Below are 23,852 nucleotides of genomic sequence, written 5' to 3'. Positions count from 1 at the left end.
GTGCAATATCGAGTGATATGGATTTAATCCATAGAAATACTGTTGCATTACATTTTTTCCCCGTTTTTGCACAGTTGACTATGTTGTCCTACTTTACCAGATATTCTCTTTACTAATTTGAAGTAGTCATTTACAGTCCTGAACAACTCTAATTAAATATATTGGCTGAATGTGAAGGACAGAACTCTGTAAACAGAATAAAATCTATTGAAATTTAAAAGACCTCATCTAATTTGCATAATTGGCTATGATGCAAAACTCAGTGTTTGTGTGTGAAAAAGTAAAACTGAACTATTGGATTTGCATCCTAAGAAATGCGTCTCTTTCTCATGTTTTCATTCTCATGTTCTTAAAACACACACAGCCAATTAAAAAAAAGATTTATCCTGGGTTTCATGTAAGTGTGCGCTTATTTTAAAGATAATATACACGTCATTGTACATTTAATATCTCACTGTACTCTACCCAGCATGCCTTGTGTGTACTTTAGAAATAACAGTTACCTGTATGTTGTTAGCGCTTAGTCGTTGTTACCCACATAGAATGGTCGTTCATTGTTGCTGTGTTACCTGTTAAATGTTGTTCTGTTTATTTTTTGGCTTCCACGACTAACGCTGATATACAGTAGTCCCTCGTTTATTGTAGTTAATTGGTTTTAGACTCGACTGTGATAAGTGAATTTCTGCGAAGTAGGATTCCATATGTTTAAATTTAATATTTTCATAGCTGGAGAATAGAAAACCTGTTTACGACCTTCTAAATATGGTGTTTAACATTATTGGAGCCCTCTAGACATGAAATAACACCCCTATAGTCACTTTTACAGTCTTATTACCCAATACAGTAGATAGAATAATAATAATAATAAAAATAATAATAATAATAATAATAAACAAGACATATAAGGCATAAATAAGACGTAATATAGACTCACACATGTTATCATTGGCAGAGTTCCTTTTTTGTTTTCTTACTTCCTGTTCTGAACAGTGCTTCCAGTGTTGGCTACTATGTCATCATTACTGACACCTAGTGACCAGTGTAGAATACTGCATATCATCGCAGCATCTCTGAATGCCTTATATTTGTATCTTAGTTCATTTAGCAATTTATATGCTTGAAAATGGTTATTAGGCCAAAAATATGTAACATTTGCTTAAATATGCATATTTCCATTCATCCATCCATTTTCTATACCACTTTTCCTCATTAGGGTCACGGGGGTATGCTGGAGCCTATCCCAGTTGACTTCGGGCGACAGGCGGGGTACACCCTGGACTGGTCGCCAGCCAATCGCAGGGCACATATTTTCAGACTAATAATAGGCCGTATTAAACCACGAAACAGCAATGTGAAACCGCAAAATTTGAAGCACAAAGTGCCAAGGGATTACTATAAATGAATATGTGGTAAACCCTGTCCGGGTTTTATCCTATCCTGTCCAGTTTCCCAATTGTGCTTCAATGAGTTTGTCACAGGTTGACTTTCTCTTTTTACGACCACCATAAACCATAGGTTCATTAGGCCGCTACAATGAGGATAGGATCACCTCAGCAACAGCCAATTTAAAAAAACAACAAACGTGATTTACAAAAGCACTTTTAGTGTTGCTATGCTATGGTTATATCTGCTTACTTAACAATGCTGTACATGCGTGGAAAAAAAGACCCCAAACATTTAAGAAGGGCCTAAGTAGGGAGAGAACAATTACTGACTCATATAATGAAATGTTGCATTTTTAAAAGCAAGCACAAGCAACATTCATAGCAACAAGTAGAATATAGATTGTGTGCTTGGACAGGAACGTGTGTGCTTGTTTGTGTGGACACCTCAGTATGCGCAGGTGTCCACATTCCCCCTTGCTTGCCTGTTAGTTAGATTGATAGTCAAATTAATCTGCAGCTCCATCCAGGTATAAACATGCTGCCTGCTGGCCAGGATACATCCCCCTCTATTAGCACCATAACTCAAAGCACCCTGCAGCAGGCTGGCCTGATCAGTGAAGGGTAATTGCAAGGAGGACGTACTTGATTTATTGACAAGGAGGATATGGTGGATTACAGGATGATTTGGAAAATAATTAATTTTGCATTTTAAGTAATTGGCATTTTTAGATAGCTTTGCACACGAGCAGCCATGTTGGGAAGGTTTGTCAGCGCAGTTTAAAGAAGGACCTCAAGTGCATCAATAAACACTGACAGAATGGATGGATGAACTTGACCCGGAAATGCTCTGCCTTCTAAGGTAGAGCAGAAGCACGCTGTTTCCCCATCTCTTAATTTGAACATTGATGAACCAGTTCGCCTCTTTGACTCCACCTGCAGCGACATTCTTGACCCGATTGGCCCATTCACCAAAAGGTGTTCAAAATCCACTGGTGAGCCGTGGCTTAATGACACTACTCGTGCGCTCAGGCGCGGCTGTCGTCGTGCAGAGAGAAAGTGGAAAAAAGAACAACTTCATGTTTCCCTGGAAAGTTTGAGAGGCTGCCTATCTAATTATCAAAAAACTGTTAGGATGGCAAAACCGCAATATATGTCTAACCAGTCGTAGACCTCAGGTCCTTTTTCTTCAACAGAATTGTCAGTCCTTCTGAGTCTACTGCCGTTGCTGCATCTGCTTCCTTATGTCCCAAATTTTCTCTGACAAAATTGTCAGCATTCACTCCACTTCTTTTTACACTACCACTGATCCGAGTGTTACTCGTCTGTGCTCAGCTGTCTTTAGTGATTCTGACATTGTATCACTATCTGATTTATCCAAGGCTGTCCAAAGTGTAAGATCCTCCGATTGCCCGCTTGATAGCCTACCTGCTAGACTTCTAACAGATGTGTTTGACTCTGTTGGGCCTTTTATCCTAAACTTGATTAATAGCTCAATTACATCCGGTTACGTCCCTGGCTCACTAAAACAAGCTGTTGTGCAGCCTCGTTTAAAAGAGCGTAACTTAGAGCCCTCTGTCCTTTCAAACTATAGGCCAATTTCCAAACTACCATTCTTACCAACAATATTAGAAACCGTTGTTCATACTAATCTGGTTTTAAATCTCGTCACATTACAGAAACAGCTCTCTTAAATTTTTAGTAGCTTACTCCGGCAGTCCAACTGTGCTGGTACTTTTAGCCCTGACCGTGACATTTGACACAGTTGACCATGAAATTTTAATATCTCGTCTCGAGTCATATGCAGGCTTCAAAGGCACTGTCCTAAAATGGTTTACTTAACAAACAGGTCTTTCTCTGTCAACCTTGGAACCCTCTCTGCAGAGAAAGCCCCTTTATCATGCGGGATACCTCAAGGCTTAATCCTGGGCCCTGTCCTTTTCCCACTCTATTTGGTGCGTCTGGGATCCATTTAAAAAATATATATATAAAATAACATTCCATTTTTTTGAAGATGATGTACAAATTGTATTTTCAATTCAATCCAACTCATCTGAGAAACTCACTTCAATGTCGACAAGACGTAAAAGACTGGATGTCCATAAATGTTCTCAATCGAAATGACAACAAGACAGACATTGTCATATTTGGTGACTCCGACCTTCTCTCTGGCCTTAACAGTACTGTCGTCCCACCTTGTTCCCACTGTGGCCCCTCCGTAAAAAGCCTTGGTGTTTTTATTGATAGTTCTTTTAAATTTGATAAGCAAATAAGTTCAGTGGTAAAACTGCCTTTTTTCAGCTCACATCACATCACTGCTGTACTCTTCTCTCCACTTTCTGCCTGTTATTTGTAGAGTTCAGTTTAAGATCTTACTATTTGTTTTTAAATCTCTTCATGGGCTGACGCCACTTTATTTATCAGAACTGCTTGTTCTGCACATTCCGGACAGAGCTCTGAGGTCCTGTGATCAGCGTCTGTTAGAGTGCCATAGGTCTGTGCTGAAAACCAGACGAGACAGAGCATTTGCAGTAGCAGGCCTCAAACTCTGCAACGCTCTCCCCCTAAACCTTCCACCGAGAGTTTCTAATCAATGCAAAAAACACACTTGTTTGCACTGGCTTTTAACACAAGCTGAACTGAATATATATATATTTTTTAATTTGTACTTATGTCTGTACTTTTTATTGTTTTTTGTTTGTTTTTTAGCTATTTTTATTGTTTGTCTTTATTTTAGCCTCTTATGTTTTAACCTTTTGTATTATACTGTAATATTTTATTTTCATACTGTTTTTTATTCAAGTACGGCACTTTGGTGCAGTAGTGGCTGTTTTAAAATGTGCTTGACCTTGATGTAGTATCAAAGCCGTAACAGAGGCGGGACATTGCCTGGCTGTAAGGGTGGAGTTTAACACCTGTCCCTCACTTCTCCTGCCATTTCCTGAAAAGCATTTGTCACTTCCATATTGATATTTTGGTTATTTTCAGCCATTCAAGCTACTGAAATCCTTAACAGGCTGTTATTTGTTTACAAACTCAAGTTGTAAATATGCGGGTGGATCTGTATGATGTATTTCCATTTAAAGTAGGAATTTTTTCAGCATTATCATAATTTCAAATGGCTTGCTGTTGTGCTGGCAGGGAGGAGGCTCAGATTCACGTTGGATGCTTCTTCTGTTCTCCCTGCGTGTCTTTTCAAAATGCAGCACAATCCATTATGTAGTTTTAGATGTGCAGAGTGACTGAAAGTATCCATGTGAATATCACTTTCTGAGGGTGGGAAACGGGGTAGGTTTTTTGGAAAAGATTATACAGCAGTTATGTGTTCATGTGCCCATTTAGCCAGTCAAATAATGCTTGTGATAGTCTGGCCTTTTAGTTGTCAACATTGTGTAGGTAAAGAAAAAAGTATTCCACTGATGGATCTCCCGAGTGTAATGCAGTATGTATCTCAACTGGTGGGTCGCCATTGGGCAAAAAAAAAAGATGCGGCAACAATGCTCTGTAGTCACTTGGCGCTTCAAATTCCGCAGCTTCACTCCCATCACGGTTGTTCAAAAATATCGTAATAAATCAATCTGTTTTGTGGTTGAATACGGTCGATTATTAGTCAAAAATATGCACATGTAAGCCAGTTTTACATATTTTTTGCGTAAATTAAGCATTTTCAAGCTTCAAAATGGCTAAGTGAATTAAAATATAAATATATTCAGAAGATGCATTCAAAGACGTGATGATATGTAGTACACTGGTCACTTCTTTCATTACGACTCGCTACATTCACACTGCAAGTCAATTCTGTTTTTTTTTTTGCTCATTTGTGACCTCTGTATGATTTTATTATGAGCATGAACAGTACAATTAAGATTTTATCTTATGCGACTCAAGCCTCATTCGTATGTAGATATAAATCCGCTGTGTATCTGAGCTACTGCAGTCTGAACGATGAAGTCGCACATGTCCGACCTCAACATCATCGAAAGGCGTGTTTTGCCGTGCTTACCAAGACTTGGATAAAGGTAGTCACCAATGTAGGCAAATGTCATCCGAAATTTATTTTAAAAAAAGTGTCAGTGACGCGGCTCATGGCAATTTTCCGACACTCCTGGTTCTGACATCCACCCACACGCTTCTCGGAACAGACATCGCAAGTTCTCCGCAGACTGCCGTAGCCAAACGTTTTAATCTTAATCATTTGGTTAAGAAGATTTTGACAAGAGGTTGTCTATACTAACGATGAAAAGGAAGGAAGGAACCCTACACTATGCAAATTCACGAATTCCCTTCATTAACCGTGATAAACGAGGGATTACGATACACACATAATTATATAGAGGATGTTGTCACTATTCCTCAACAAAAGCCAAACATATTTGGGTCTGCACAGGCAGAGATGGGACACTATGACACAGTGCAATAAAATAAAAAAACAATGTAATTAAAACAGACAAGACTTAATCATTAAGTGCTTCATATTTCCATGTGTTTTATTGACATACATAAACAAACCAATACCATCAAAGCATCAATATTTACAGTATATGCGATAGTGGCCTGTGTGAATAATGTTCCACCATAAAATCTTTGCTAGGATATAATTTACGTTGAATTCAGATTTCGCAGCATATACCAGCAATGGCTGATAATTTGAGGTTACAACCAGATCCATTTACAAGACAACAAAAGACTGAATCATAGTTTTGCTGGTCTGAAGACATACTTCATACGATGTTAAAAGTCTATATTTGTGTGTCGTTGTATGAGCTGTTACTTTTCAATGTTCGAGTCCAATTATATGAAATTAGCTATGGTGTGTTGCACGAAGAGTTGTCGATAAATATAAAGGCTCACAAATGGATAATAGTGTGTGTGAAAACGAGACTGAGCGAGTCAGGGGACCATGCTGGTGAAGGTAAGTGAATCACTGGAGGGGAAAACAACATGCTGCAGGATAGAGGCAGCTTGATGAAGATGAGAGAAACTTAGGGATGGATGGATAAAAGGCTTTTCATTCTCTTATTGTAATGCTCAGTTGTCTTGTTTAGGTCACAGACTGGAAAAATCCCTGTGTGAGTGTGTGAAGTGAGAATGACAGAGAGATCAATGAGGTCTTTTGTGTCTGGAGGTGAACTTGGAACAACACACACATACATACACACCAAAAAAAGATGGTCACCTTGAGAGATTTTGAACTCTCCGGTCTAAAAATGTGTTGCATCATACGCACCATAGCTGAATTTTTCTTGATATTTTAGCCACAGGGTGTCTTGTTGCTTTAGCATGTAAATCCCAGTTGTTGGCTGGAGTTGCTTTCCACTTGGATGGGGTGGCCAAACGTCCTGTTTTTCCAAGACATGTCCTGTTTTCACATCCTGTCCTGACCATCCCTTTTTTTTACAAAGGTGAAAAATGAAAATTATGAAAATTTCCTGTTTTTTGTTGTTTTTCATTGGGCCATTTAATTGAGCAGCATTAGGGCAGTGGTCCCCAACCTTTTCTGACCCACGGACCGGCTTGTGTTGCCACAAATCTCCCGCGGGGGGGGCGGTGGTTGTTCATACATTATAGCGATCTAATTTATCTTATTTATTATGTATCGTGTAAAACTAAGACATGAATAACATCAAATTAAAAGCACAAAATGAATGCCGACCCACCATCCAGCAGTTCAAGTTTTGCCAGAGAGATTATTGCATCGCTGTTTGACGTGTGTGGTAAAAGGACGTGTGCTAGCATGAATTAACTTGAGACAAATGTGCACATTAGCGTTCAATAAGTCATCAAAACTTACCTTTATGCATTCCCACATAGTATCAGCATTTGACACCAAATATGAGGTGAAAGAAAAATGGTAAAAATACAGTAGTAGTCTGTGCGGCATGAGATAAAGTTAGCACACGCACAATGGACATGCCAAGTGAAAGCCATGTAACAGAGAATCCGGCCACTTTTCAAAATAAAACATAAAAAAAAAAATTAATAATGGAATTTTTTTTTTCTCTCTGTGCGGCCCGGTACCAAATGACCCACGGCCCGGGGGTTGGGGATCACTGCATTAGGGCACTCCGCTGCATGTGACATAACCTCTGAGAGGCTGCCGTGTGGGCGGCTTTTTGAATTAATTTTGCCAAAAAGCTGCAAAAACCCCCAAAAAAAGCAAAACATATGCACAGAGTTAATCGCTTGCCGAGTTGAAGTCTTGTAAAATTGGAGAGGTCATACATGAGGATTCAAATTACCAAGTTCTTGCAACTTCTTGGGGTTTCTGAACGTTCTTCCTTCTGAATTTGTGCCTTTGGTAAAAGATAGTATTTTGTAATACAACAATTTTCTCTCCATACAGAAGAGGCATACTTTAAATGGTATTGAAATTACAAGGCTAGGGATGCTCCGATCGATCGGCCACCGATCAATATTGGCCGATTTCTGTGAAAAAGCACTTGATAGCGATAAATGCCTTTCAACGCTGATTTTGCGCGTACTATTTCGAACGTCCCCCGCTCACTTTCCTTCACGATGCGCAGGCGTGCCAAACCGAAAACAAACATGTCTGCCGTGTGGAGCTTACCTTCTGTTTGTGAGAATGATATAAATTTTGCTTCCTGCAAAACACTGCCACGAAAAATATCTCGCCGGGGTAGCACACTGAAAAGCTGTAATTGAATATGGCAACACTTGAGTATGATGAGTTTTGTCACAATGTGCTCATCAGTCAAATGGCAGCTAATGCAGCCAACTCTGGACAACCCGTATGTGCGTGACAGTCAGCAGTCTAAAGCAGTGGTCACCAACCTTTTGGAGCTCAAGATCTCTGGTCTGGGCCGTGAACCTGCGCAAGATCTAACATATTTATTTATTGATTTATTTTGTGGAATGGTTTTTAAAGTACATTTAAAAGTGATATTTAAAGCTTTGTGTTATTAATGGTTGTTGGTGTCAACATTTCAGCTTATTGTCATTGTGCCTTTTGCTATATTTTTTTACTATTTTTGCTGGGTTTCTTTAAATATTATTTTGTTTCTGCAGTGATGCAATGACAAATTAGCCACAGCCCGCAGATGGCCCCTGGGCTGCACTTTGTGAATCTTCGTTGGGGTCAGGCTTGTAGCGTCAACTCCATGTGCAAACTACAAATCTGTTTGGCTTGTTGGCTCAGTGTCGTGGGCAAGCAAAGCGATGGTGGTTGAAGGGAAAGGGGCTGCGTTAGAACAGTCAGTCCTAATGAGCAACGTTTTTTCGGAGTTATGGAGTTATATTTGTGCCTTAATATTACAATGTTACTGTAACTGACGCTACATTCGTATTTTGCTACACGCTCTTTCTTGAATTCAAGTGTTTCTCACCTTCTTTATCCAAGTGCTGACATTTGCAGTGGTCGGTTATTTTGCAGCCGTAGTAAAACAAGGACACAGAGCACTCAGCAATACGCAGTGCGCTTGAATGCTTCATCAGAACAGGGCGTACAGTGCTTATGAGGAAAAAGAAAGGAGACAGACAGTTGTTAATCATTCTGTGTGTATTCTTTGAACAAATAAACCCCAACACACACATAATAAAGACGATTAAATCCATCTGTGGGCACTTGATTGCGCGGAATGATAATCAAGTTAACAGACGAGTTTGTTACACGCGCTGTTTGGCCGTACGATAATCAAGACAGTGTGCAAAAACCGGGACATATTTTTGGCAATAATTTATGTCAAAAATCCAAACATGGAATCCACTGTACATGACAAATATAGCCACCCAAACATGCTAAACATTACATGCTTTTTAGGTTGCCAAAATGAAATACTCTGCATCAATTCAAATATTTTTTTTCACGTTTTGTGATCTTTTTTAGGAACTCAACATACTGTATGAAGGTCTCTATGTCCATGACTGTGGAGGAGAGCGATGAAGGGAAGTGCTTCAGCAGCAACATCCGCTATCTGGAGAAAGCAGAGATTACTCATAGCAAAATGATCACATGTCGTGATATAGATGACTATTTGGCTCCATATAAACAACCTCTGATGACCTGGTACAAGGTAAGTCTCATGCACCAATATAAATGAGAGTAACCCAATCATCGATATAATTCGACAGCTGTTTGATCAGTATGATATGTGTCCTGCTGTCAGGAGTGTGAACGTGTAGAATGGAGAAGCTCTATCATAGTCAACAATACACACATCTGGATCCCTGAAGTGGAGGAGGAGGATGGAGGAAATTACACCTGTGAGTTACAGTACGGATCCAGACTGGTACGGAGGACAACACAACTCAAAGTCACAGGTAGGACGCGGTGTGTTCTTGGATGGATGAATGGCTAAATGGATGAATGAAAGGTACATGTCATAATTTGCTTCACTCAGCATTTGTTTGGAGTGAAATGTGAAGTAAGATGAATTGCATGATATATACATACCATGAGTGGTGGTCTTTTCTACCTGTGTGAAAGTATCAATAAAACTCAGGGTTGAATAACAAAACTAAGCGATTGAATGGCTGAGGAGGGCAAGGCTGATTTTGTGCTGTGTGGCTGAGTGTTTACCGAGCACTTCCTCAAAGCAAATTATAGTTTGGCTATGACCATTTCCTGTGTATCTCAAGCTCGACACATTATGTTTGCGATTTGGCGCCGGTATCCCGCCTGTAGAGGGCGCTGAATGAGTGGTTGGCATAAACAATCACTATTCTCTAGGGCAGGGGTCCCCAACCACTGGGCCGCGGCCCAGTACCGGTCCATAGGTGGGGCCGAACTGGACGACGGGAAGCTTTCAGGTGCAATGATAAATCAAAAAAATACACTTGTAAATAACGACATCAAATTTTATGTAAATGCATATCAATTTGGGAAATAAGGGCCAATATTTTACAGTATTTAAAAATAATATTAAGCTAAAAAATCCAGTAGTTTTGGCATTTATTTGTTGTTTGTTGTAAGCGAAGACCCGTCCCACTTTCTTCGACCGTCCCAGAACGCACCATTGTGCGTATGCTAACTTTATCTCATGCCGCAAAGACAAACAACCATACTGTATTTTTACTGTTTTTCTTTCACCTCATATTTGGTGTCAAATGCTGATACTATGTGGGAATGCATAAAGGTAAGTTTTGATGACTTATTGAGTGCTAATGTGCACATTTGTCTCAAGTTAATTCATGCTAGCACACTGCCTTTTACCACACACGTCAAACAGCGATGTAATAATCTCTCTGGAAAACAAACTCCAGGATTGCACTGCTGGATGGTGGGTCTGCATTCATTTTGTGCTTTTAATTTGATGTTGTTCATGTCTTAGTTTTACACAATACATCATAAATAAGATAAATGAGATCGCTATAATATATGAATGTACGATCCCCCTGGTCCGCGGGAGATTTGTGGGAACACAAGCCGATCCGTGGGTCAGAAGAGGTTGGGCACCACTGCTCTATGGGACATCCTGGTGGCGTCTCCATCCACTGGTCCGTAGCCCGGTACCGTCATGTAAAAGGCATGAAATCAGTGAGATGAATGAAGCTGTCACAATATTTTGTGTATCCTTACACATCCGTAACGGATGACAAACAGATTTAAGATCATCGTCAACTTGTAAACATGCCCTACTCTTCATTGTAGTCAAAGTGGAACATTCACTGCGGTAAGTGATCGGAAACGGGAACAATATTTGCATGGCCTCAACAGCGCTTTTGTAGACCCCAGTTTGAGAACAGTCGAATTAAAGCACCCAAAGTTTCTTTGTGCGAACAATACAAAACTTCCATACTTGGATTCCTAGCACAATTTGTGTACTTACTTGGTGCCTTTCTCTCATTCCCAGTTAAAACATACAGTGTTTCAAGCTTCATTGGCTTTTGACTTAAGTCTGAGTTGGCAGTAACATCTGACTTCCATCTGCAGTTTTGCATAGTTTAAGTGTGTCTGGGCAGGGTAAGGATTGCAGTGCTGCGACGTGAGTGCACATGTCTGGTTGTGTTTTGTTGTTTTGCGGTGTGCATTCTGAATGCATTGTCTTTCAGCATTTACGGCAAACTGTGTTATATTCTTAAGTGCACACGTGCACTTGCTTAAATCCTGTCTTGGCTTTGACACGTGGCGGTATCTTGATAAGTAGCATTAGCTTGGTCATCTAACAACTGATGGAGGGAAGTGCATTGGTTGTATCAATACATGCAGTTAGCTAGTCATTGATACTGCAGTGTTTCACTCACTTTTGTACAGCCAGCGTGGGATTGGTTCCTACTCAGTGACTGTATGAATGTGAGTGTAAACCGTTGTCAGTCACTCTTTCCCTGTGACTGACTGGTGACAGTCCACGGTGTAGGCCCACTTTTGCCCAGAGTCTCAGTGAATAGGCTGCAGTGGCAGCTTAAGGAGTAGATTAGTCATACATTTGCATAGCGCCATATTTGATACACATTGGATAAAAAAAATCTATTCATTTTTTGCACCATATTTCTGCATGCTAACTGTTATATTGGACACAAACCAGAGCCCATATGGTCTGGCTTAAAGTCTCAAAGAGCAAAGTTGGGGGGAAGTAAGAGGTATTTGCAAGCGGAAAAACACCAGATCGAGGTCAAAAGAGACCCCCTTCCTGCTCTAAGTGGGATAAGAAATATATTTGTCGGTGGAAAGAAGATTGGGGTGGATATTTATGAGAGCAGCTACGATGTGCCAAAATATTCTCCCACTGGAGATGGTACATTTTTGTTTTGATCAATCACACTGTTAAATAAATTTCGGTTAATCTGAACTTGACAGCCGCTTGGTGAGTCTTTATTAAACATAAAGGAACGCTGTGAAGGCCTGGAAGGGCCCATAATCACCCTGTTACTCCCGGCATAGCAAAAAAAATAAAAACACACAAAGCTTTAGTTCATAGAGAAAGCCTCAGAAATATTTAATATAAGTTTTATGTCATATCTTTCACCACACAGGAATACAATTAAACACCAATAGCACAGATTGTGTAAAAGAGGAAATGACAAAAGTTTGTTGCTAACAGGTAATTTATGGACATCCCCCACCTTGGAGCCATTCATCATTGGGACTGCATCACTGACACATGAGTGCCAAAGGCCAAAGATGTAATGCTGCAATACTGAATTAAACTAGTCAGTCAACCTAATGGATCTTCTATTGGTTAATGTTACAATGTTCAGTGCCGTTCTCTTGTGTCCACATGCCTTTTATTCAGTCTTCATCTCAATCTCCATTGATGTTCCTTTCTATTTCTATGTAGATACAAATACTTGTAGGTGCAGCATTACAATGAGTGATATTTTGTTTAAAAAATAGTGGGAAACTATAGCAGTATTGATATGAAATTGCACAGATATATCAAGTAATATATCAAATAATATATCAAATAATATTTTAGCTATCTAGCTTAGCAGATGCCGCCACACAGCCAAATGAAATGATATGCCAATCACGGCCACAACGCAAATCAAATAGTTGCGGGTTGAAGTACTACAGTATTGGAAAGAGGTCGCTAAGTTTGTATATGACACATGTGCAAATTGTGAAATTAATATAATAAACAATTTAATGTAAACCAAATCGTAGTAGTAGTAGTAGTATGACAGTAACAGGGAGTATGACATGGATCACAAAAACAATACAAAAAAAAACAATTTTGGTTGGTCCACTGACATTAAAGACCACTATTACAAAACAGACATTCTTAGGTAAAATGACATCTTAATGTTGCCTGGCTTAGTGTGTGTGCGTGTGTGTGTGGGGGTGTGTGTGTGTGTGTGTGTGTGTAGGCCTGCATGTGTTTCTAGCACTGGCTCATCATCACGAATGGTTTCATTTATACATCTGCAGGAACATAATATGTCGTGGTCCATCAGCATTTACAGCAACATCCACTCAATCCTTCTATCTCACATTCTGATGCCAATAATTTGGTCTTCGTCCTCTCCAAGGATGTATGTTGAATGAATCAGCTTCTAAGACATCTGCCAGTATGTTCACAGACTACGCATTTTTATCCCTGATCCTTTAGTCAGGTGTACATCTTTTGGAAACAGCTTTTAATCACTGGGCTTAAATCGGGAATGAAGAAAAGGCACAGCCAGTTGCTGTTGCTCAGCCGTTGGCTATGATGTTGATTGTTGTTTCAGCTCAAAGGGTGTTCTGGAAATAAATCCAAAGTTGTTCAATGTGTTCTGTTTGTCTCAGCCATGATTTGCTTCATCCAAAGCATCCACTTGCAGCTTTTAATTACTGCTGCGCCTAAAGGAAGTGGGCTAATCTCTTATGTTTACAATGATGCTTCCTGTTGATTCCCCGAGAATATGTTTGACTCTGGAAATTAGAATCCACGGGCTGTTAAGGGTTTGACTGTGTTAGACTGCTTATTATGGTTGTAGTGTTTGTATAGTTAGAAACGGGATTTTGCAAATGTTTACAAAGGTGTGATGGAGAATTTGGTCAGGTATGCACATGATCATTCAATTAGGGCGAGTGGTGTTTTGCATTCACAATAATTGTGTGTTGTGTCTTTTTTTTAAAGGCTGAAACCAAATGGAACTCAAATAGTACTAAGTAGAGTGCAGTCCTTAAACAGTCCCAAGCTTGTGTGTGTTTGGTTAACAAATAACGGCATGCAAGATAAAAATGGTCCTTTCCAGCCCTGTAGATGCAGCTCCATCTTCTGGATTTGGTGGTCACTATTCCATTAATGCCAATGCAAATGTCTGTAACAGTGAAAAGTGAAAGTAAATTATTGTATCCATACCTTTTTTGTGATCCTCATCAAAATGTAACGGGTTCTTGCTCACCACATGTGCCACCCCTCCATGTTTTGTGCATAATCTGGCCGGTAATCAAAACACAGAAGTGTTAGGGCAGCAGATACAAGTACAGTACACAGTTCAAGACAAGAACATCCCACAAATTGGCATTCACAGCCCAGAAAACTGGCAGATTTTCAGTCTTTTTTTTCTTTTGAAATAGGCCATTTTTCCTGCAGAAAACACATCTCATTCACCCTAAATTGGTAACACGACAATACAGTTAAAATGTACAGCATACATGTAACATAGTTAAAAAAGCCCACATTTTTATTTATGCTTATGTCTTTATTTTCACTGATAGTGTTTTGTTCGTCGAGCGTTGAGAATTCTCACTTTTGTGGCAGTCCTTGAACAAACCATAGTTGAAGTTATAACCTATAACTAGGCTATAACTTCTCCACCTTGACTCCGATTCCATTTGTTCATTATCATTCATCAGTGGTCAGTATCCATACATTTACTTTAAAATGTGTTTAATGAGTGTGTGAGGCATATTGAAGAGAGGCTGGGGAGGGTTCTGGAGCTGAATCTAATCTGATGATCATAACAGTTGATCTTATTGCAAATGTTGATACGAAATCGGAGGAGAACGTCAACGTCAAGCTAGCAGGAGGGTTTGGAATGAGCTGTGTGTCAAAAATATTAATTTAATGGGTGTCTCAATGTCACACAGTTTTTTTTTGTCGCTCCCTGGTGGTCCTGGAGTATAATCTCCATGAAAAGTGGGGCTTTACTGGACTCTACATTTGGGCCTCTTGGACTATAGTGTTACATCATATTGTATCAACTCTCGTGTGAATTCCATGTGTTATGTGTGCTGTAGCTCAGAGAGCATAAATCCTACTGTAACAATAATTTCTACCAAAGGTGTAATAGCTATTTATGGAGCTAAATTACATGGATATGCTTCCCGTCTTTGTCCTCCTCTGTGTATATTGTACATACTAACGGACAAATAATTAAGCTAACTATGGGAATTGTAATTTTTCAGGTATGGAGACCATTAGCATCAAATATTTGTGTCCTTTACAATGCAGGCCTTATCTCAACTCATTAGTCTCCATTAACTCAGCAACTCTTTTTGCTGCACTCTCCAACAGTAACCCATTAAAAAAACAAAAAAAACAAAAGTGTCATGCATTTTTCAGAAGCTTTTCAAACTAAAATGTGTGTGGGTAAAGTACACAGCATTTGGGTTTAATTTCATACTGCTCAGAATGTCTACGTTGAAGCACATAAGAGGTTTCTCCTGTCTGTTTGACGCAAACAGAGAACGGCAGGGAGGCGATTACAGTGCTGGTGTTAAGTGTTTTTAACCTCATTGGAATATGTTCAGCCTCGTGCTACATTACTTGCATACATATACACAGGTTTCTCTCTCTTGGACACGGGGGGACCTTAGAAGACACTTTGTCTTTCTCTTCCAACCCACTATGCCCACATCTGTTAACATCCCTCTTAGTATCAACCTTTTTTATTCCTGTCAGAGAGAATACAGAATACAATTTTAGTCAACATTTGATTTATGACTAGGGATGTCCGATAATATTGGCCACAGATAATTATTGGCTCGATATTGGCATAAAATTGTCTATCATTTTTTTACCCTACAGTGAAAGCCGATATGGAGCTTTTAGCCCCAATGTCGCAAAATTGTAACATTGCTGTGTTAATACTGTGTTGCTCACAAGCTTGTGAGGAAGAGGCAACTCTTTATTTAACAAGCAGAGTAACAACAAACTCACAACAAACTTACCAGCTCCACAGAAATTGCGGTTACCATTCCACATACCAGTCTTACTCATGGTGTCTTAAAAGAAATCGCTAAAAAAAACCCATCACACAGCAATGTAATACGTGGATAACAGACAGGACTCTACCAACGAATAATGCTGAATAACCAACAACTACGTGAGCTCTAAAAATTTAACTTGGCAGCCATTTACAACAACAGTACAGCAAAGCACGCCGTGGAACAGGAAGTACTCTTGTCAAATACCATATACGTACACGCTGCCTCGTGCGCTGAGCCGTTCGTCAATGTCGCTGCCGTATTGGATATGGCAAGGCCGCGCTGAAAGTGAATACAAGTAAATGTACTTGCTTTCATAAAGCCCCTTTCTACAAAGAAATTTAAGTTAATGCCTCTCGTTTATAGATTCATACATGCACTAATATACTTGCGAAACAGTTAGGCACCAAAAACAGTGTATTTGATCTTCTCAGACGGCTAAGATAAGAACTTAATTGATCCCACACAGGAGTAATTCACATTTATGTATATGTGTGTCTATGAAGAATAACATAATGAAGACTTTGAAGTGGGCTAGTCAAAGTCCTGACCTGAATCCTATTGAGATGATGTGGCATGACCTCAAAAAGGCGGTTCATGCTGGAAAACCCTCCAATGTGGCTGAATTACAACAATTCTGCAAAGATGAGTGGGCCAAAATGCCTCCACAGCGATGTAAGAGACTCATTGCAAGTTATCACAAACACTTGATTGCAGTTGTTGCTGCTAAGGGCGGCCCAACCCGGGAAATCACTTTTTCACACAGGGCCATGTGAAATTTTTCTCTCCCTTAATTATAAAGTGTTTAATTTAAAAACTACATTTTGTGTTCAGTTGTGTTGTCACTGACTACTAATTTTTTTTTTGATGATCTGAAACATTCAAGTGTGGAAAACATGCAAAAAAATAAGAAATCAGGAAGGGGGCAAACACTGAGGCCCTTTGATCCCAGTCACGTGGTCGTGATTTATGAGTTATTACCTATGATGTATGGACTGTGACCTTTGGGGTCATAAGTATTTTGACTAAAAGGGTATTCTCTATTCTCTCTCCCGTCTTTTAGTTTTGTTATTCTTCCTGTGACTTCACTTCTGTCACGCTCCTACTCTTGACACTCTCAATTGGAGACAGCATGTAATGAGAGTGCATGTGTATGTGTGTGTTTGGACTAGTTAGACACTTACCTTCTAATTCATTGTGAAGTTGTCTCCGTTTTCCAAAGAGTGAGGAGCTTGAATGAGCTTAGTACTCTATTGCTTTCTCTTGCTCTCTTCTCTAAATACACACACAAGGAGAGGACAAGAGGCAAACAAGGGCAGAATATTGTGTTGTTGTTAGGGGTGTTTGTGAGGTTTATTTAAAAGTAAAGAGCTCCAGGGTTATTTGCATCAGCATTTTAAAGATGCATGAAGCCCCTTTTAGCATTTGGCATCAGGGTTTGCATCCCAACCCGTGGTTCTTCAGTTTAGAGCCAAGCTGTAATTTTGAAAATGGTTTTCTGTGCTGACACATTATTTGAATAGTGTCAGAATGAATACTTTTGTTCACAATGAATTTTTTAGAGGTTATTATTAGTCAGTCAATAACATTGTTATAACACTTTTATAACATTTACAGCACACATGAGCGTGAGTCTTATTTATGTCTTAAATAGGTTACTTTTTGTTATTACGTCTACTATGTTGGTATAAATGTAAAGGCGACTATAAGGGTGTTATTTCTTGTTTAGAGGGCTCTAATAATGTTAAAAACAGTATTTAGAAGGTCGTAAATAGATTCTTTATGCTCTAACTACAAAAATATTCAGAGGGATTGTGTTCCATGGCTAACAATAAATGGCGAAAGTCTGTGTTGTTCTTGGCAGCCATTTTATTTTTAGTCTTAGTCTTAGTCATTTGGACAAAAATGATTCTTGTATTAGTCACTTTTTAGTCAATTCTATATGAGACCGTTTTATGCTAGTTTTAGTTGACGAAAACGAAAAAAAAAACCCCAAAAAACAACACGCTTTAGTCTAGTTTTAAGTGCTAGCAAGCCAAGCTAACCGGTTTACTGGTAAAGTTTAAGTGGTTGCCTTGCAACAATGCCTAACAAAATGATACCGGTTCTGGAAGTCCAGGTCCACAAGCAAAAACAGAGCCATACTGGCCGCTGAATGGGGAGTATTTTATATTATATGGCACCTCAAAGAATGTAAATCCGGGTCCACAATGAAATGTAGCGTCAGAGAAGGTTTGGATGTTATTTTGCGCCTTGAGGGAGGAGACGAAAGAACAACAGCAGGAAACTGTACCACAAATAAGGCAAGCTCGAAGAGGCCTGCAAACACAGATTGGAATCAAAGAATTACAATCAAAGAATAATAGCCTCAAGAAGAGCTTCTCAGAGATCCATGATGAGGTCATAAACCTTAAGGAGGAAAATGATAATATGACAATGATACCAAGGCACTACGCAATGATATCAAGGTACTACAGGATGATATCAAGGTACTACTGGATGGTAATGCTGCCTTATGCGCCACTCTTGAGGAAGAGAAAAAAGCAAAAGAAAAAATTATTGAGTAATAAAAAATACAATTATTGAGATGGATCAGAATGCACAAATAAACGTTGCGATCCTCACGGGCCACTGAATTATACCCAGGTGAAATGACAAGGCAGACCAGAGCAGAGGAGAACCAGATGAAATGTTGACATGAATGATGTCGACACCATCAATACTTGCATCCCACTGTATGGCACAAACAATGCGTCATCATCGTTCGGTTCACTAACAGGGAATTCACAACTGCACCATTGACGAAAACACTCGATTTCAGATAAACATTTGCAATAAAAGTGCCTGTTGTAATTATTAGATTAAGTCAATCTCCAGATCTCTCTTAATTGCCTTTGTTTAGTAGCGATGGACTTGAACAAGCTAAATGCTAAATGGACAATCCAGGTTTAAGGCCTTAATATCCCTTACACATATATTAAACACATTTTAAAGTATAAAATGTAATTTCAGTAATGACTCAACGCAAAATCTCAACGCTCAGTGAAGCATAAAGACATAAACATGTAACATTGTGGGGTTTTTTTTTAACAGTGGTACATGTTTGTTGTATATTTTACCTGCATTATCATGTATTTAGGAATTATTACCGAATGCGAATTGTGAATTTGCGGGGCCCTGAATGCTGAATCACGAATGTGCGGGAATCTACTGTATTGAGGCTGACATGTAATGTAAAGTATAATCAAACGACTGACAACAAGGGGGCAAATAATCTCCTAAATTACTTGTTTTTGTCTTGTGAATATTGAGTTGAGGTGAGTGGAGTCCTTTGGTGTTTTTTTTCCTCACAGATTTAAACTTGATTGAACATAATTCAGCCACTGGTCTGGAAAACAGGAGTCAAGGAGCTGATTGTGTGTAGACATACACACACAAACACACACATGTGCACGAGATTCATTTATCCATCGATGTTGAAGACACAAACATGTTTTGTTTTTTCACCTTCTTAGCACGCACACACACGTGCACACACCCACCCACGCACACACATAGAAATCTCCGAGGTCTGGTTAATTGCATTAGGTACCCTTCAAATGCAGACCCTTCTGTCTCTCACACATCGATACCTCTGCAAAGAAGCAAAGCAAAGAACCACAAAGTGAGGCACAACATGTTTTTGGGGAATACGAGTGGAACAATTATGCAAATGGCTCAAGAAAGGTTTGTTACACTAGACTAAATAACAAATGTTGTTGACCCGGGATGAACTTTGACAAACTTTATGCGTGGCATTATCTGTCCTTCAAACAACAGGACATTTCATTGTCTGTTTACTTCCTTTAGAAATAAACAACATGTGTAAAATGAATTTAGAAAACCGACAGTCAGCCTCCATCCATCCATTCATCTATCCATTTTTTCCACTTATCCCGGTCTGGGTCAGCAATCTTAGTAGGGAAGCCTAGACTCCTTGTTCCCCAGCCACCTCTTCCAGTTCCACCAAGGGGACACCGAGGCATTCGCAGTCAAGAGACAGAGACTGAATTCAATCGTGATCTTGCTCTTTCCCTGGTCCGGTACAGCGAACACATTCCTGCAGACTCTGTGCCAATTCACTTGTCGACATTGTCGAGATACTTCAGGTGGAGATACTCCTCCCGCTAGGCCAAAACTTCACTCTCAACCAATCTGTCAGGCTCACTTCGTGAGAAATAGGTTGTAAAGTCTTATTTGTTATAACAATGCTTATAGCCAATAAATGTTATTGTTATAAATGTTTATAAACCGTTTATTCCCCTTTTAATTGATGCCCCGTTGGTAACGAAGATGCATTTGTGGGATGAGCTACACAGAGTGTGAATGATTTGTGCATGTAAAATGTGCCAAATCTGAACCAACACCAAGCAGCCAATTCCGCCGTTTCTACTGACTGTTTTGAAGTTTCTGTACCCCCAAGTGCTGACAATCAGGTGCACACAAATTGCAGGAGTGAGCCCAGGTAGCATTTCCAAACTGAAGACCAGGTTTCATGAAGGGGATGTCAAAAGCATGTCACAAAGTGGGTATTATCCAAAGAAGACAAAACCTCAAGACTGCTTCTTTAGTTCCTACTGTAAGACAGTGTAACATAACTCTCAACTCTTGATGTTGTTTATTCATGTTTCTCAAATCTTCCATGTGTACTTACAGGCAATCTAATGTACTGTTGATCATACACCAATATGGATTGCCAGTAGTTACTTTGATCCAGCTGATAATCACTTCAATATAAAATGAATACAAAGCAAAGAGTGCAGCTGTAGATTTTGTGCTTTTGTGTGTTTTTAATTAGAGATGAGTGAGTACAGCACTGTCTGTATCTGTTCACCCATCTAAATTGTCTGTATCCCTCTCTGGGAATAGTTTAACCAGAAATTAGTGGGGCTTAAATCTGTACATTATTTTAAGTCTGAAATTGACATGGATTGATCCGAAGTTGCTATATTTGTTGTTTATTAGTCAGCTATATGTGTACTGTGTATGTGTGTAAGTGATCTGTAAGCCCTTATTATTTAATTGTTTCTTCATGACCATGTTGGTGATTCATGTAAACGTCCATTGATGGCAAACCAAGCACACAACCAAGCAAGCAAATGGGAAAAAAAAAAAAAAAAAAAACACCGGCAGTGACCGAAGCAACACAAGCCGTTTACTGCTCTGTCTTGTCAACTGCACCGTGTACTTAACTGAACAAGTTTACCAAGTAACTTTATATATGAGCTGAGCTGAGGAAAACCAAAAAAAAAAACAAAAAACATCCAGAGTGTAGGCAGTAACCAATGCGACACGAGCCGCTTTCAACTCTGTCTTGTCAAATACACCGCGTATGTAACGAAACAAAGCATGGCTCCTATCTCTGAATGTAGCGAGTCTGTCTAGGAAGGGGATGTTGCTGTGTGTGACTGGCCAATCACAGAGCGTGAAGAGTGAATACATAAGTAATTAGCCAATGAGGATTTTCCTTCATCACAATTACGGATAATGGCGAGCTGTACGTGTTTCATGCTCGTACTTTGCAAAAATGCATGATCAGTAACGGATAGTCGACTAAGCAAGTATCCGGCACATCCCTAGTATTTGTAATTATTTCAAGCAGAACTTGATCAACTTCAGTGCCACGAATGAATGGAAAGTTGAAACCATTCACTTGCTTCTACAGTACACTAAGTGCCCAACTAACGAACACAATTGGTTCCAGATGAGCGTTCTTAAGTCGAATCGTTCTTAAGTAGGGGAAAAGGTAATATTACCAATGATATAGGTACTACATGTACGTGTATACATATACAGTATATGTGTATGTATGTAAATATGAGTTTGGATGCAGTAGTAATATTAAACGAGGATAATTAATGAAAAAAAATAATAATAAAAATGATATAATAATACGTAATTATAAATGTTATTTAACTTTGAAGAGGAGTGGTCAAGCATACGTCGTTGGTGGTGGAGGAGGAGGCGGAGATATTGAAAAAAGGACAAATCATCATCGTTAGACTCTTCCAAAAGAGGTAGTGTTCCGTGGGTGGTGTAGAATTATAAGCAGGCCTATTAACTCTTCACAAACTTTAATCACAAGCTGTGCCTTGCATGTACAGCTAAAATTTAGCTTTTCTTCAGTCTCCTCCCACTGGTCTTAATCGCCTGTTGGTCCCATTAGCAGTGTCACAGTGCCCTCTACTGGTCAAGCATGTGTAATATGGACTTAAATATAAATAATTATGGATTTATAAGGCAAAACATATGAAAAAATAGACCAGTTGGCTTGTGTTCGTATCTACGAGTGTTCGTGCGTCGGATGTTCGTTAGTAGGGGACTTAGTGTATATGGCTTTAGAATTTGATGCGAGTAATGCAACTCAGTTTGGAATGTTTGTATTTTCTCAAACACTACTGCCAACTAGTGTTTTTTTTAATGTTTTAACGTAAAAACTGCCGTAAAGTGGGGTTGAACCAGATTTATCATGCAAGGGTGCAGCCATGTTGTTGCCATTTGCGTCAGGCCTTTCAGAAAATGATTTCTGACTTCTACATAACAAGAGGAGATAAATAAACAACAAGCTTCAGAGAGCATACATAGTAAATTGTCCGTTTAAGCATTGATGTTAAACTTTGAAGAAAACTCCAGTCACAACCACGGCACTATGCCACTGAAGTATAAAGGGATTACCAAGCAAAGGAAATATGTCAAGTCAAGTGAGCAGGCAATAAGGACAATGTTTGCTGTTAAACAGCATCATTATGTGTGTATTATTTTACATGAACAAATTATCTGACCATATAACATACAATTGCACAAGAACTCCAGTACTGTTGTCCCTCGTTTATCATGGTTAACTGGTTGCAGACCCAACCGACCAAAGTGAATTTTTGCTAAGTCGGAACCAATATTAAGCAAAGGAATATTTTCGTAGTTATGGCATAGAAAACCTGTTTACAATCTCCTAAATACAATTGTAACATTATTAGAAACCCGTAGTCATTAAACAACACCCACATAGTCACCTTTATGATTGCATTACTCAATATAGTTGGTGTAAATAAAATAACAGACTCGCACGTTAGCTAGGTACAGTTGTGTGAAAAACTTTTTGCCTCCCTCCTGATTTCTTATTTTTTGCATGTTTGTCTCGCTTAAATGTTTCAGATTATCAAAAAATTTGTATACATCCATCCATCCATCCATCCATCCATTTTCTTTGCCACTTGTCCTCACTAGGGTCGCAGGGTTATGCTGGAGCCTATCCCAGCTGACTTCGAGTACATACAAACAGACCTCACAAATCGCTCAGCTTTACTTTCTCTGACATCGTATTAATGCGCGCTACCGGCTGTCCATTGTTGTGTGTGTGATGAAGATGCATCCGCCTCATGCATCTCGTTTTCGTATGTGTTCCACAGTGGGTGAAGATGCGAGGGTCGCTGCCATTTTCATCACATGCACCGCAATTGTCAGCCGATTAATTAATTTGATGTCAGACAAAGTAAAGCAGAGCGATTTTTGAGGTCTGATTTTTTTCGGGGAGGCATTTTTGTCATGCAAATGTATTACTCTTTCGAACGCAGATTGTTTTGAGAAGCCAAACGCTTTACTTTCTTAGTTTTAAGAAGAACGCCTGGCCTTAACTTGTTTTATCTCGGAAATAATTACTGGGAGGAATGAATTTAGATATCCCACTAATATGAGTGATAACCTTATTTAACATGTGTGGATTCAATTTAAAGTCTGATTCGGATTCATTGTAAATATTCCACAAGGTGGTGCCATGTCACTCTGCTTTGACAGTAACGCCACTATTTTGAATTACCTTTTGTACAAACTCTGTACATGTGTGT

General features: G+C 39.3%; 1 protein-coding gene across 9 annotated transcripts in view; it reads left to right on the top strand.

Moving 5' to 3' along the window:
* The window catches only part of il1rapl2 (interleukin 1 receptor accessory protein-like 2), a 384,745-nt gene that overhangs the window by 242,064 nt on the left and 118,829 nt on the right, over positions 1-23,852 (top strand). For all 9 annotated transcript variants that reach the window (XR_008572829.1, XR_008572827.1, XR_008572828.1 and 6 more), the window contains 2 exons: positions 9,226-9,412; positions 9,506-9,659. Coding sequence is in view for 4 of the 9 variants with exons in the window: in XM_054791464.1 (XP_054647439.1) it covers positions 9,226-9,412; positions 9,506-9,659 (341 nt within the window). In the remaining 5 variants the exon portion in view is untranslated. The remainder of the gene's footprint in view (positions 1-9,225; positions 9,413-9,505; positions 9,660-23,852) is intronic.

This window comes from Dunckerocampus dactyliophorus, chromosome 11 (assembly GCF_027744805.1).
Source record: "Dunckerocampus dactyliophorus isolate RoL2022-P2 chromosome 11, RoL_Ddac_1.1, whole genome shotgun sequence".
In the NCBI taxonomy this organism is placed as follows: Eukaryota; Metazoa; Chordata; class Actinopteri; order Syngnathiformes; family Syngnathidae; genus Dunckerocampus; species Dunckerocampus dactyliophorus.
Note: the sequence above shows the minus strand (reverse complement) of the source record. Positions and strands in the feature narration are given on the sequence as shown.